The 16,494-nt window shown below is 42.2% G+C and overlaps 1 protein-coding gene across 4 annotated transcripts in view; it reads left to right on the top strand.

The window, feature by feature from the left end:
* Positions 1 to 16,494, top strand: part of ZNF438 (zinc finger protein 438) — a 147,220-nt gene that overhangs the window by 118,445 nt on the left and 12,281 nt on the right. For 3 of the 4 annotated variants that reach the window (XM_072954945.1, XM_072954942.1, XM_072954944.1), the window contains exons 4-5: positions 891 to 958; positions 12,126 to 12,209. In XM_072954945.1, coding sequence (XP_072811046.1) covers positions 922 to 958; positions 12,126 to 12,209 — 121 coding nt within the window. In that variant the 5' untranslated portion in view covers positions 891 to 921. The remainder of the gene's footprint in view (positions 1 to 890; positions 959 to 12,125; positions 12,210 to 16,494) is intronic. The other variant, XM_072954943.1, reaches the window with a different exon arrangement.

Genomic DNA, 16,494 nt, shown 5'->3' on the forward strand with positions numbered 1-16,494 from the left:
CAGGCTTGGCTGGAAGCAGAAGGCCTGTCCTTTTATTTTACCTAGTTTTCTGTTTAAAAAACATTTAAAAATTTAAATGGAAAAATTCATACATCTTTACCTTAATGGCTTCTGTCTTTGATATCATGCTTAGAAATACTTTTGTGTTTGAAGGCTTATAAAAATATTTACTCATATTTTTTCAAGGACTTTGTCTTATTTTGACATTCAAATGGCTTATTACTGTGGAACCTTGTATTCTAGGCAATTTGGAAAATAACTAACATGGAAAGGAAACGCCTGTAATTACATCACCAAGAGCAAGGCCGATGTGCATCTTAGTACGTTTCTGTCGTGCATTTTTCTGCGCCTTTTTTTTAATGTAGTTGTTTGCCTAGTGTGTCCATCACTTAGTACGTTCATCCAGTACCTTATATCATCATTTTCCATGTTGCTGCATATTCTCCAAAATTGCCCTTTAATGACGGAATTCTGTTTCATCAAGCGGTTATGTTGCAGTTATATTACATTTACCTGTATTGTGAAACGTTGGAGTTGTCTCTTCTTAAACAGAATATGTCACTACCAGGTAGGGCATTTGGGGGGAACTTAACTTGGCCTGTTCGCACATCTCCTGACCCTAGGAGGGCAGAGGTGCAGGTACAGCCTCTGTCTGTGTCCTTGTTGCCCTCTCCAAGCCCAGACCAGTGCATTCAGAAGGATCCTGTCTGTATAAAAAGGAGAAGGATGTAAAAACATCAATTTCCTAATAGTCCAGTCCGTTTCTTACTGTTCATATAATTATCAATAAAGAGACTTTAAAAAATTTTTTTTAATTTGTATTTTTGTGTACATGTTGACATGGTATCTCAATTATTTTCTAATTATTATCTGTGCTTGGTTATTTTCAGGGAAGTTATTATTCAAGTCAGATACTTCAGAATGAAGAATTCTTTATCAGTCCCACCAAAAGATCAAGGTAAGAGAAGCCTTGCTGAGGAAGACAGTAATGTGTGTGTTATGAAGAGTTTTAATTGACACATTTAATGCCACTGTCCTTAAACCATAAGGTGACTTATTTCCTGGAACTAAGAGCAACAGTTCTGATTTTATATGAACGTTGATTTCCTTTGGCAAGTTACTTGGGTGTACATGGATTTCTGAGTTACAAGGACACGTAGCCTTTACTGAGAGCCCCTTGAGAGCCAGGCCATCTCATTCCACACAAAACTCACAAATCTCAGCCCGTTAGCTGGCAGTTAACTGGCGCTAATAGATGTCAAATGAAATTACAAAATATTGGCTTTAATGAAGCAAAACAACACGTGTTCTATGAAGAGAATATATACAAGTATATGTACATAATACTCATGCACACGTATGCACACACAACACACCTGGAGAGAGGGAGGGTGTTTGCTTATACATTTTTGATCTATGTCTTCCCATATGCCAATTTTAAAAAAGAAACATAAGAAAAACTATTTCCCCTTCATATAATTTTTTAAAAAGAAAATCATGATTTTAAAAGAATAAGAGCTCCTGAACCTTTCAGAAAAGCAGTTTACAGGTGGAGATAGAGTCCTTTCTGAGTAAAGAATAATTACATTTTACTCACTGTAAAGGGCAGTTTTTTTTAAGATGAATTCACATCTTTCCCCTGCCTCTCTGTATTCTCTCCCATACAGAAGAGAAATCTTGATGTGTACGTGAGAAAAATAGTGTCTTTCAGTGATTCAAAATTGGGCTTCCTTAGTGGAAGGCGTAACTTGCAGTGAATGGAGGGAATTTGCTGTAAAGAACCCTTAACTGGAGCAAACATTCTTTGATTGCTTTACCAGAAAGAAAAGTAGCGTCATAGCTGTAAAGAGCACGGAGTCTTTTTGAAATTCATTGCTGCCTCTGAATTGTACAACCTTAGGTACATCGCTTGACCTTAACTCTGTCACCTATAAATCTGTAAAATGAAGACAGTAAGTCCTACCCTGTAGGTTATGTGGAGATTAAAGGAGATAATATATGTAAATTATCCAGCACATTGCAAACAGCATAGCGGGCACTTAGAAGATGCTAGTGGCTATTGCTCTTAATGGTGGTTATGACTGTCTGGGCCCTTTTCATCCATGGGAGCTGATGCAATGAGAAGAGGCCAGAGGCCAAACGGGATCCAAGGGGACCCAAGGGAAGTAAACACAGGCCAACCCATGGGCTTGGCTGTCATCCAGGCGTTTGGCTAAAGGGCGAGTAAGAGTCCTTGAGACACACAAGATCTAGCCCCAAACACTAGGGCAGGAAAGGAGAAGGGCGTCAGAGGGAGGAGAGCAAACCCTGCCTCAAAAAGCGTGTGTTTCCCGTGAGTGTCTCTGGTACATTTCCTTGTGGATTTCCACAGTAGAAGGTGCCTGATCACGGGCTTGGCAGCTCAGTGTCCTTGCTGGTGTGACCTCCTTAGAAGAAAGAGCGTTGGACGAATGTCAGGAAAGCTGGGTTCCTGTCCCGGGTCTGCCTCCCGCCAGCTATGGAAACTCAGTTATTTTGCCCCTAAGCCTCACTTTCCTATTAGTAAAGCCGGGATTACTAGACATTCTTTCCCAGCTCTAAGAGGTAGTGAGTCTGAGTAACTAAGCAATGAGCCGTAGGTTTCTGGCTGATTCAGGGACGCAAAGTGGGTCCCCACTCAGCCCTCTTGCCTACTTTGCTCTCATCAAGGTGTATTTTGCTGTTTTTGTGTCCACCTCCATTGACTTGACCAAAATATGAGGTGCCCTCAGGCCTGCCTAGGATTCAGTAGCTCTGGTAAGTTCTTCATCAGTCTCTCCAACCAAGGATGCTTAAACCCCAACCCAGAATTTGACAGAAAAAGAGATACAGTAACTTAAAGAGCTCACCAAGCGCCTCAGTGGGATAGTCCCCCTACTACCACTTTACAGCCTTTGTTTTATTTAGCCTTACAATGTTCAGTATAATCTTTATTTCTGTGGTTCAGGGAGATTCGATTCTTTTACCAAGGTCACTGACCAGTTAAATGACTGAGCTAAGATTTGAACCAAGATCCACCAAAATCCAAAACTCACGTGTTTGTCTCCAGTGCCATACTGTAAGTTTATAAAGAATACCTCTAATCTATTTTTAGACCATTCCCCCTTTTCTTCTCTGTTCCAACATATTATGCTTAATTACATGTATGAATGCTTAATGCTGTTTCATTCCAGAGTAGGCAGAAATTAGAATCTGTGTCATGGGAAGTTACATCGGTAAGGAAAACCAGTGTTATACATATGAGGCCTAGGAATTGCCCCGTTTTTCCTTAATTTACTCATTTATCAAATGCTTCTGTGTGTACTGGATTACTATTAATATTTATTAACAAAGAAAAATACCAGATTTTTAAATCAAGATTTTGTTTTTATTTCTTTTATCAAATATAATCATTTATGGGACATGAGTTTGCTAATCACATGTTACTTATTAATTAAATGCTAAGTGAATTATTTAAGAAACTGTTGATGGTTGTCTGTGAATTGCAGCACTTTTGAATTTCATGCTTGTAAGCGCGCGCGCGCGCGCACACACACACACACACACACACACTATACACATCAACGTGTGAAGTTTAGGTGGGACACAGCAGAGTTGTGGGGCTTAAAATCCACGGCATCACTTACCATCTTCCAACAAAAGTTCATACGTCGGGAGCAGATTTAATGATCAGCAAAGCAGTGCTTACCAGGAATTATGCCAGATGCTGTGAGAGCGCCAAAGATAAATCAGACAGAGCGTGTGCTTTCACAAAACATAAAATCATATTAGAACTGTAGCCATGTATGTAATTAACCAGGATAAAGAATGACAAATTCTGTCCTAGCAGTGAGTATGACAAACTGTGAGAACCTGGGTGAAGTGACAATTGGTTAAGTCAGAAGTTGTGAGGCAGGTCAGGAAACACAGCAGCGAGGACGTGGTCTTTTTTCAGGACATTCTCATACGTGTCAAAATCAACCAAGTGGAGTTTAGAGGTCAGAGGATGTGGGTTTAAAGCTAGGAAAGAACTAGAAGAAACCAATTAGAAATCCTTTCTAAGTGTTTTCTGATTTGGGGTAAAGAAATTTAACATTGTAACATCGGTGTGATAATTTGTACTATATTAAAAGCTTTCCATTTTAATAATGTCTTTATTATTCTTTCTGTGTGAACGTGTTACTTACAGAATCTCCAGAAGCTCATTAGACTTATTTTGTTACAATTTTCTGTCTTCTCATGCATTCAGAATTTGGAGATGGGATTTATGGTTTTCCCATAGTTTTCTTTTTTTGTGTTTAATATTTTTAAATGATAAACTAATAGAAATATAAGGAGATGCATTTCTGTTGGAAAATAGCAGCAAATTGTAGCAAGTGATAAACCATGTTTTGGTGGAGGGGGGGAAGGCATGCAAACAACATAATAAGGCCAAGTACAATTGTAGTAATCACCACTTTCAATTTGTTGATGGAAAGAAAGCCAACCACCACAAGGACTGAAAATACAAACAAGTTTATATACTTGCCGGATAAGGAAACACACAAGTGAGCAACTTTGCCAAATGGCTCTCTGAGAGAGAGCATTTTTGTTTTTTCATGCGTTTGGAGGAAGTTCACTGTGGTGGCGCCAGTGAAGGATTGAAGTGTGGCGCCTGGAAAGGGCAGGATGAGTTTGAAGTCCCCACACCACAGTTAATTCGAACAAGTCCCGCTGTTCATTGGTCAGGAAAGAGTCTTAAGTCCAGGGAGGCTCTGTGTTACTGGAGTCATTCAAAACTCCGAGACATTTCCCAGCGTCACGATCCAGTTTTGACATTTCCTCGGGAAGCCTGCTGTAAGCGGAGAAAGGTCTCACGGGGGGCCTCCAGCACTTTCTCGGCTCCGTCGTAACATTTGTGTTGCTTGAACATAGTTATCTGGTTGTGAGGGCTGCTGCATTCAATGACAGTAATAATAAATGGAGCTCAGAACGTGGCAGATGTTTTCAGGCAGACGTAGCGTGTCGTAATGACCCCCTTCAGCAGCATTGCAGTTAGCGAAACGTGCCCTGTACAACTCCTACTAATTTTCAAAATTGGTGCATTATTTACTTGCGAAGCCATAGTCATTACTGTCCATCATGTGAATTCAGATTCAGCATCTGTTAGAAAAGAAAAAAGCCACCCTGGATTTTCTTATTCAATAAAATACTTTAAAAAATAATCATGGTACAGCCTAAAATATATATTCTTCTGTCTTACAGACATAAAAATATGTCCTAGGCGGGAGGGTATGGTTCAGTGCTAGAGCACATGCTTAGTGTGCATGAGGTCCTGGGTTCAATCCCCAGCACCTCCATTAGAAAAGAAAAAACCTAATTACCTACCCCCTACAAAAAAAATGATGTCCTTACATCTTACTGACATAAACATTTTGGTAGTAGTGAATATATATCATTTTAGACCTCAAGGAACACTTAGGGTAGCTAGTTAGTATTCATAGTTTTTAAGTTTAGGAAAATGATCTTACTTATTTTAGACTCTTAGTACCAGGTACTCTGTAAACCTCTCAATGACTTTACTGTCTCTGGCAGGCTTTTAAAGCACCCTGGCATGTAGTGGGTTCTCAAATACATACTAGATTTTGTTGAAAGTGCTTTACTCTCAAACATTTTTTTGAAGACATTGTAATTTTTGTTTTTTAATGAAACACCAAGCTGAAGTTCTCGAGTCTGCATTCATTTAGCAAATACCTATTGCCTTTGGAGACGCATGAGCAAGGAGCAAACGGGCAAAAGGAAAAGCAAACTAAGTTCTTGTCTCTTACAGCTCAGTTTCAGCGAATAAAACCAGGCTGCCTGTCCAAGCAGGAGTTTACTTTTTATGAGGATTTAACCTCAAAATGATTTGCTGTCTTGTTATCTAACTGCAGTCTTGCTCTTTCGAACGTGGTCTTGGAGCTGTTTCCTAACCCTTCCTGTTTTCCGTCTCTCCCCACCTCCCCCCTGGGTCGGGGGAAAGACCACGGAACTAAGAGCAGGACAGCTGAGCTCTCGTTATTCTTCCGCCCTTCTCTCTGGGCTCTGTGGTCTTGGCTAAATCAGGGAGCCCAGTTAGTCCCTTCATCTTTGAAATGGGGGTAATAATTCTTGCCCTGAAACAGTGAAATGAGATAAGGTACAGAGGAGTCTCATCATTCACAGTTGTCACATTCTGTAAAGTCACCACGAACACTGAATTAGCGATTACTGAACCACTGTTCTAGAAGAGATGCACGGTGAGGTTCCTGTGAGCCTCTGGTCATGTCACCTGTCATTACATAACCTAGTTTTACGTATATTTCTGTTTAAAGATGCCTCATTTCATGTATCTTATTGATTCCTTAGCATTAACTAAACCCACAGACACATTATAACTCAACCCTGAACAAAGCTTATCTAGCAGGTGTATTTTTTCCGAAAGGCCCACCACAGTCTTTTTATGCTTAGGAATGCTGGACAGCATGTCAGCACTATGCTTGAGGGTTTTGTTAAACAGTGAAATCACTAACAAAAGGAGAAAACTACCCCCATAAAAAATGTGGCCCTAAATAGACAACAAAAAGGGCATTTGTTTATAGCACGAGAGGTGAAACGAGGCAGAGCGCCAACCGCTGCCGGGAGCAGGATGTTCTTTGCCTGTGCCTGTCCACAAATGACCACGAAAGGGCCACCACTATGGATCGGGGGGGTGGCAAATACGTTTTAGCAAGCAGGTGAATTCACAAGTACAGAATCGGCAAGTGAGGATCCGCTGTTTATGAAGGCGCTTTGTAAACTCTTAGAGCACAATATAAATCTCAGAACAATTTGCAGAATAAGACTTACTGTGGAACTCAGACATAATAACTCTGTGTGTAGTTGATAGTATCAATGTCAAGTTAATGAAGTAATAAATATATTATTGGAAAGCGACCACAAGTTCTTAGCTCAGTGAAGCTACAAAGACAACCGTTACTGTGAATTCTTTGGCTCTTCAGCACTCGTGTTTACTGCACAGTAGCCAGGAGAAGCACTGTAATTTGATGCTTTGCATTTAGTGGTTAACATGGCTTTGTGACCCCATTACGGGGGCGGGGGGGGGAGCATTCCCTATGCATTACCAAAATATTATGTTTCTAAATATGTGACACCATATGGAAACATTTTGATCGTAACTAGTGGTGTAAATGCTGTTCTTGGACTTCGGGTACCTTTTTATGTTGCAGACCAAGTACAGATTGACATTTTCAAGCTGGTTTTGGTTAACTCCTTAATGTTGGAAATTAGAACTTTCCAATGTAATAACTCTGAAAAATACTGCTATGATTATTAGTATGGTATGCTGTTGACAGAAATACAAATGGAAAACACACACATACCTGTGGAAGTTTCCCTCTAGAACAAAATGGGAATGACTGGAGTGGCCTAAAACTTACCAGGTAGACCTCATACTGGAAGTTATTCTCCTATTTGAGCTAAAATACTAGACTTTGGAATGTTCTTATTAGTAAATTCAGCTTATGAGTATTTTCGTTGTTTGAAACATTTACCATATTTACACTGTTTAAAAAGCAGGCTACTGGTAGCATGTTTGGGATTTTCCATGTATCGTGTCATGTCATCTGCAAACAGTGACAGTGTTACTGCTGCTTCTCTGATTTGGATTCCTTGTCTTTTTCTTCTGTGATTGTTGTACACCTGAAACGAACATTGTAAATCAACTGACTTCAATAAAAAATAAAATTTTTTAAAAAGGCAGGCTACTAATGAGCTCATCTACTTGGCCTGGATCAATGTCAGTGTGGCCATGCAGCAGCAGAATCTGAGAAAGTCCAATTAACCATGTAAATACATTTCATAGCATCACATCTCAATTTGTCAGAGTCCCTGCTGCCTTTATATCATTAACATAAATGCAGGTGCAAATAGCATTTATGTACTTTGATAGCAAGCAGTTGGAGACATCTCACCATGGGACCCAACACTTTCAGATTATGTACATCTGTTCAAATAATGTATCCAGCCCCAGTGACACGAGCCCAAGGTTGGAAACATCTGCCCAAGAGACCGTCTGCCATGCAGCAGGTGCTTACATCTTTGTTTATGCAGATGGTTGGTGGGATGAGTGAGCAGAATAAAAGCAAAGGAGTTTGACAGGGTATTTAGGATGTTATGCAAGCCAAGAGGACTGGCTAGGCAGTTTTTGTCTGTAAAAGTCTAACACAAATAGGAATGGATATTCATAAATCTAGATGCTTTTAACAGAATAAACGTATTCTTCTTTTTTAATGTGTTGAATGACAGGCTTTGGGGGGATTTTGTAATTTTTTTAATGGAGGTACTGGGGATTGAACCCAGGACCTCTTCCAGGCTAATCACGCGCTCTACCATTGAGCTATACCCACCCCCCAAACACATTGTTCTTTAAATTAATTGGCACCAAAATCCTAAAAACATTTACAGAAGTTCCAACGTCCAACTTACATTAGAAACAGCAACTAATGATTATTTTGGTTTTGATAAAATAGCTTTAAATGATTTTGAATGCATTTTTTTTAAAGAAAACATTCTGGAATTGAATCCAGGACCTCATGCATGCTAAGCAAGCGCTCTACCACTGAGCTGTACCCACCCCTGCTCTTGAAAACTGTTGAGGACTGCAGAGAATATTTGGAGATTCCAGATATTCCAAAGAATATTTATGTCAATTCTATCTTTTGGGATTTACCATGTTTTGTGATCATAAACTGAAAAAAATATGTATTTGTGAATTTGTTTTAAAGTAACAATAATCTCACTACAGCTTAACGTAAATGACATACTTTATGTAATTGGCTGTATTTTCCGAAAAATGAGTGAGAAGGCTAGCATTGATTTACATTTTTTGCAAATCTTTCAAGTCTGGCTTCATTGAAAACGGTTGGAGTGTCACACCTGGTCCTGCATCCAGTATGCTGGTTGAAGTATTTGAAGAAAATCCAGCTTTACAGCAACTGGAAAAGGAGGGAATATTTTAATAGCCTTTTCAGATAATTGTGGCTATTTTTCTCTGCTGCTACACCAAAACGTGTCAGAGAGCTATAAAGGAGTGTAAACCAGTCAGTTAACAGCTGGAAGTTTAGTTGTAACGTGAAATTGGAAACCACGTCAATGTATGTCTTGTGTTCTGTTACATTTTGCTCTGTCTTAAGCTTGAGTCTTTCCCCCATCCACACAATGTCACTGGTCTTTTAGAAAACATTATTTCACTGAATTATGCAGATTTTCTACATATGTCATTTTATATAACACTTTTAAAACCGTACTTCTTAGAGTAACCACCAGTCTCATCTGAAAAATCAGGAACCTTCAAGCTCCTGGTGATGGATCCAAGTTTTCCAAAACTGTGATGCTGCTCGAAAGAATGGTTTTTGTCTATGGCAGTGGATACCGTCAGATGTTTTTTCTCATGATGGCAAGCCCTTCGTTCACTTTTGAGAACGTGTCTGCTGATTACCCAAGTCTAAGTGGACTGTTTCAACACGTGTCTGTCAGACATTCTTTCAAGTAAAGACAGTTATTCCCTGAAAATGCAGCCAGTTCAGCTTTGCCACTCAAACCATCGCACAAGTGCCTGTCCTCGGGGCACTATCATGCCCCAGGACATGGCGGGAGACCTCTGGGGGCGTGCACCCTGCCATCGCACAGCATTTTAAAAAGGCACCTAAGCATCGAGGTTTAATGAAACTAAGATTTTTCCTGCTTTTGTGTTGTTCTCCGGAGGGTGCGAGCTGGCAGAGAAGACAACTGCAGGGAGAGGCCTTTTGTTTTAACTAACATTGTTCATACTTTTTATTTTGTTACGTTTTTATTGAAATGTAGTTGATTTACAATGTTAGTTTCAGGTGTACAGCAAAGTGATTCAATTATATATGTTTACTTTTTTCTTTTCAGATTCTTTTTCAGTATATGTTATTGTAAGAAATTGAATATGGTTCCCTGTGCTGTACAAGAGGTCCTTGGTGTTTATTTTACATATAGTAGTGTGTGTCTGTTGATCCCCAGCTGTTTCAGGCTAAGGTACCAATGCAGTTTTACCCAATTACCCCCTCTGCCCCATCCATGCAGCACGTTCAGAGGTCGACGAGGTAGAAGAGGCAAGTGACATCTTATTATTAGTATGGAAAAGAGTGCCAGGACCCTCTCTGGGCTTTGTAGACCATACTTTGAGAAATGATGATCTGGTCTGATCGTCTCTTGGTAAAATGGGGAAATTAAGGCTGGTAAAAATTATCATCGTGCTCAGCCTCATCCCAGTAATAAATGAAAGGACTGAAGCCAGACCTCTACCCTGCTTCTTACATGTTATGCAGTTTATCTGGTGTCCCCAAGGAGCACCCCACCACCACCCAGAAAAGGAGAATTCAGATGTTCTGTCAAGTTTCCTAAAGGGGCAGGACCTGCCACATAAGGAATTTAGAAATTCTTTCGGCATTTTCAGACTTTTTCATTCAGTTCTAATGTTCTTCAGTGACCTCAGTTTTGGAAGCAGGTGGAATAGGATTCAAAATATCTGGGAAATATGTATTATATATCTAAAATTCTAAAAAACCTTAATTATGATTTTTTTTTCATTTTTGCTCACCATAAAAAAAAAAACTACTTTAAGTCAGGACCTAAAAGTGTTATTAAATTGATGGTGTAATTGTTGCTTTCAAAAAGTCACATTTTGGCATAAGCCTGAGTGGGTCGTTCACCAGAAACTCCGTAGGAGAATCCACCACCAGAAGCAGCCTGGCTTTTAAGAAACTCCAGGGCTTTGAGAAGGGACTCACTCTGTGTCCGTATCCTTAACTGCATCTCCAGCAACCATGCTGTAGAGTCTTTTTAGAAGAAGGAGGCTCGCTGTCTCTCCTGATGGTTACACTCTGTGATTGGAAAAAATAAAAATAAATAAATAAATAATTTTTTTATTTTCTCAACATGGAGATGGATAATGTGGTCCTCGCATCCACTGGAGGAGACTGACATATAAACAGTCATCGCAAAAGCCCTTGGTGAGTTCAGTGAGTGGGACCAGACAGACCTGGGTTCAAACCCATCTCTCACTTTATCAGCTTGTGACCTCGCAAGAAAGATCCAGTTTCCGTGTCTGTGGCCTGGAGGTGTTACCCTCAAGAGCTGGTGGAAGATGAAGTGAGATCATAGGTTCAGCACTGAGTTCAACTCCTGACCGAGGGGCATTTTCGTCCTTCACACGGGAGTTTAAGGGTTTCACTCCCATGGAACCAGTCTGGTCAGCTCCATGAGAGTAACTACCGCAAATCCAGGACCTCAGCACCAGCGGCGTCTGCTGCTTCATTTTCTTTTTCTTTACTTTCTTCTGCGCATCAGTATCACAGGAGGTCCCTCTGGCTAAGGTAAGGGGGACCTTGATTGAAGAAGTGAGGCACAGTCAGGGCTGACCAGGTGGGGGTTCAGGGAGTAACTGCCTGCAGACCAGAGGCGTGCATGGGGCTGCGTGTTTGCGCTCACAAATCATGAGCTATTTGACATACAAGCTGAGATACAGAAAAACTTGCAGAAAAAAAAAATCTTGTAAATCAGTGTGAGTTGAAGATACATCACAAGTGAAGATAAAACATCTGTAAAACAAGACCACAAAGCAGGGGAGCCATTATTTCATTTTTAAAACGTAGTTTGCACCTTCCTTAAAAATGCCCGTTCTGTATATACAAAGTAAATCTATTTTTTGAAATTACGGTATAAAAATAAGAATACCTTTGTGATTGGAGTCCCTTGCTTTTAACTAGACTGTTGTGGAAACACTGTGATCTTCTTCACCACTGTAATTTCATAATCATGGTATTTTGACCAAAAGCAAGAACTTCCCAACCTTCTGCACACGACCTAGTTTAATTGTTCCAACCGACTGCCCGTTCCGGTGTTGAAACCTCGTATTTCTGTTTATCCCACTAAGGAAAAGTTTTTCCGCACCAACTGTCATCTCCTCAGTCATCCCAGGTACTTAACTGTTCCAACTGATACTGAAATAGAAGCTGTGACTAGAAGGGGCCCGTTTTTAATTTGTTGGTGGAAGATTTCTTGCCATGAGACATTCATGCCGCTCACAAGAAGCTCTTTTGTAGGAGGTGTTTCCACGCTCACCAGTCCTGTTGAGAAACAGCTGACTCAGAAGATGTCGGAATCCCCTGGAAAGACAGTGTGTACAGGTATTTGTTACTGGTAACAGGACATCAGATGAAAGCGGGGAGGGTTTAGCTCAGGGGTTGAAGGTTTAGCTCAGCTTAGCGTGCACGAGGTTCTGGGTTCAACCCCCAGCACCTCCGTTAAAAAGAAAGAAAGAAAGAAACCTAATTACCTCCCCTCTCCCCCCCACAAAACTGCAAACCAGATGAAGTGACTGGCTGCTTTTCCCTTGATGGAGTTCAGTTAGCAAGGCCTTAATCTCAGCTACAAGATTTAACTGAATGTTAACAATTGTAGCAATAGTCACAGCAGAAATAGTAACAGGAGGATGGGCTTGGTAAAGCATTTCAGAAGTTCCCCATTGTCTTGCTTTGGATCCCCCACAGACCACTAGCTTTTAGCTAAATTTTGGCACCACTCAGTCATTCTTAGATTTGTGTAAAGATACAAAATTCACTGCCTTGTCGTCATGAATAAAATCTGGTACCCGTTCCAATTTTTTTTTTTGCCAAAAAGATAAATAAGTTCTTCTTTCTAAATATATTCAAAATAAGAATATTTCATACAGTTTTCAAGTGTATTTCATCAGAAGCACTTGAAATTAGAAGCAGTTCCTCCCAGAAATCAGGACTGATAAAAGGGGCTTCATTAAAATGAAGGGGAAATGCGCTGACATTGAGCATTATTCCAATGTATTTCAAATGATGGAGCTTTTTACGTTTCCTTTTCATTTGGGACATTAATTACACGACCTGAAAAGAACAATTAGCTACTTGAATTTAACAAAAAAAAACACATTGTGGTATTTTTTTTTCTTTTATTGCCGTTAATAGTTTAGGTCATTGACTTTTAAATTTGTCCGTAAAGAATGGCTGTTTCCTCCTGCTTCATGCTGTATTTACTTACCTAATCTGTTCAGTTTTGTGGGCTGTGGTTCCTCTGTGAGTGCCAGACTTTTCTTTCTAGACACAAACTATCTTAAACTTATTTCCTCGGCAGAACACTGAAGTCTACAAGAAAGTGGTCTCGAAATTCTGGCCACCCGGCCCCTACCCTCTGTGAGGGTCCACGTGTTTTCTCTCCTGAATTGAGAAAACACGTGGCCATTGCTCTCCCGCCTTCCAGGGATGTGGCCAGAGGCCCTAAAGCCCCATCCCTGACAGGACCCCTGAGACCTGGACTTACCCTCATCCCCTACCAGGGGGTGTTTCTCCTCTGCTAAGCTTGGGAGCAACCGCCTTTAGCAGCAATACTCAAAATAAACAAAAGCAGAGGAGAGCGTCCCCTTAAAACAGCTCTTTAAAATGCACATATGTTAATTCCAGTTCACTGACTTGTTAATCTGATTAGCACTTTGTCAGACTGGGATGTAGACACTGGGGGCCTGGGGAAAAAGGGAGCCTGGTAGGTTGGGTCAGACGGACGGAAGGCTGAGCTGCAGGAGCGGAGGGGCAGGAGAGGCAGGAAAAAGAAGCGTCCCAGTCTGACTGGGAGCATCATTCACAGGTGACCGTCCTTTCTCCCCGCTCTCCTCCACTTACCTCAGGAAAGAAGCGCCCGTCGAAGGATTCAGTACTATTTCCGTCTGCTTACCATTCAGGGTTTGTGCCTTTTTCCCCCACCAAAAATAAATGTCAGAAGCCTCGTGCTGCTAGGCGAGAGAAGGTAGGCAACGAACAGCTGATGTGGGGTAGGCGCTCCCCTGGCACCTTTGTGGGTACTTTTTTCATTTAATCCTGACAGTGACCAGATTCTATTATGCCCATTTCATAAACAGGAACATTTAGGCTGAGACAGTGACTTTCTCAAACCATGAGACAGAACCAGGAGTTGAAACCACATCTGTCTGAAAACCCCAAACCCGTGCTCCTTCCACTAGAGCCCAAGGTGGGGGCCCGCACCTGCGAGTACAGCCTCCAGGCAGCGGGCGGAGCGGGGAGGGGCCTCTGCAGGCACGTGGGCCAGGGTCTGCGTTCCAGCCCGTTGAGGACTGGCTTCAAAATCTCTATCTGTAAAATGCACACAACAGTCATTCCTAATGCAGGGGGATGAAAGGAGATAATGCGCGCAAGGTACTTTGCACAGTACCTGATACATAAAAGATTCCTTATCATTAGAATGAGGTTGAAGAAACAGTGGTGATTACGTGCTGGGAAATGGAGGCTCTGGTGCTGAGAAAATAAGAATTCCCTTTCTTGCTAAGCTAGGCAATGGATTCACTGGGCAGACAGCAAGCACTCAAGGGCTGCGCTGAATGGAAGATCCCGGTACATCATTGGTGTGGCTGCAGGAGCAAGGGGGAGGGAGGGACTGAGAGCGTGGTCCAGCAGAGCGGGGCCTGTGTGCCCAGGAGCGTGGGCATGACCAGACGCAGGAGACATGAGCGCCCGTTGGGACGTGCTGGCTCCCTTTGTAGGGTGTCAGGTTCCCTGACATTTGGGTCCTAGCTGAGTGGCGCCAGGAGGTCTTAGCGCTGCAGATCCGTGGGCTGGAGCGACATGTGGCATCTTGAGTCCTTAGAAACAACACGTGTCCTGTGCGTCCAGCGTGGTCTCCAGTGCCCACTCTACCCCCAGCACCCAGCACCCAGCACACCCCTGCAGACTGAGCCTGTGTCCCCTCAGGGAGGGGTAGGCAGTGGCTCCACGTGTTTGTAAGTCTTTCCACAAAATGAGGTTGAGCTCCCTTGTGTTCTGAGGCATTTCTTTCATCTCAGACTTCTCCAGGGTTTTACCAGATTTGTTTTGACCCAGGACCATCCTGGAAAACAGTCTCAACCCCACCAGAACTTACTATTTGAAAACCAAGTGGGAGGGAGAACGGGGATGCCAACCAAGACAACTGAAGATAGGGTGTTTCTGTTTGATAAAAATTAAAACCTAAAGCACCCCTAAAAGCTGCGGCTCTTTTGTGGCCAAAACTTGGCAACCCTTTTGTTCTGAGCCTGGAGCCAGTGAGGCTGTGGCAAGAGAAGGGACCCTCTTTCTCTCCCTGCTCTCTACTCCGGACTTGGCAGAGGGCCCCTGGGTCCCCGCAGATGGACAGTGGAACTGTGCCCAAACCAGCCAAGGGACGGGCAGGAACAGCTTTGTTCAGAAGCAGCACCGCAGACCTCGGTTCTGCCAGGGGAAGTCCAGATGTGAGGGGTGTGCAGCAGCCGGGAGAATGGCCTGCCCCGAGTGCTTGTCTCTCCACGTGGTCTGCACGGGGTGTGTTATGATCAGTTCAATAAGGCCGGCTTAGATGTTGGCACGTGATCCCCCTGCGCCCTCCTGTTTGCCCTGCTGCCCCGTCTCCACCAGACCCAGCCGCTGGTGGCGATGGAGGAGGGAGAGGTGCACACACGTACTTTCTCCAAACAAACGTCTGGCCACCGTGTTGGATTTGTCAGAATCATCTGGGTGGTAAGCGGTAAATTCAACTTCAAATATCAGATGACTTTTACCTTCAGGTGACAATTTTCACAAGTCCTGTAGTGAGTGGGCTTTCAGAAAGAAAGTATCGTTCACTGGTCATCGAAGTTTGGGGCTATGACAGGCCATTTCTATTTGCAGTTTTCTTTTTTTTTTCTCCTTAAATTTCAGAGATAATATTATATTTTGGAATCACTTAGGGCAATTCTACATAGGATGCTTCCCCCTGCTGAAGGGAGGATGGAGGAGAAAGGTCATTGCTTCGAATTGGAATGGCACAGGTCTGGTTGTGTCGACTTGGGCATGTTACTTACCTTCCTCAAGCCTCCTTCTGCTTATCTGTGAACGGGGAATGATAATATTTATTTGCAGAGTTTGCTCGAGCGTTCAGTTAAAAGACCTCGCATGGATTCTAGCCGTAGATAAGGACTCAGTACCTCCAGGCTTCCCTGTAACCCACAGTGGGGTCAATTTCTCAGCAACTGTAAATGTCACTCTTCAAAATAATTGTTTTTAATAGCCCATGTTTAAAATCCTAAGCATTCACACTGTATAATTGTGCAAAATTAATTTTACTGAGTGAGCCTTTTATGTTTGCAGTTAATAAAAAGTCCACGTTTAGTGCCTGAGAGTCCTGGGAGTCTCTTTAACCACGTTATGGGTAATTTCGCAGGATTTCCAGAAATTATGAATGTCAGTGGAAATTCCGACTGACTGTTGAGTGCACGGCTCCCTGAAATCTGTCATTTAGTAGGTGACGGGGGAGGGGTTTTAGATCCACACCATCTGGGAGAGGCCTTGTAAATGTGTCGTGGCATAAACCACTGTGGCAGCTACATGGCCAAGAAAGACGTCCCACAACCACGCCTCCTCAGTGTTTTAGAAAACTTAATGT

Source organism: Vicugna pacos, chromosome 35 (assembly GCF_048564905.1).
Source record: "Vicugna pacos chromosome 35, VicPac4, whole genome shotgun sequence".
Classification (NCBI taxonomy): domain Eukaryota; kingdom Metazoa; phylum Chordata; class Mammalia; order Artiodactyla; family Camelidae; genus Vicugna; species Vicugna pacos.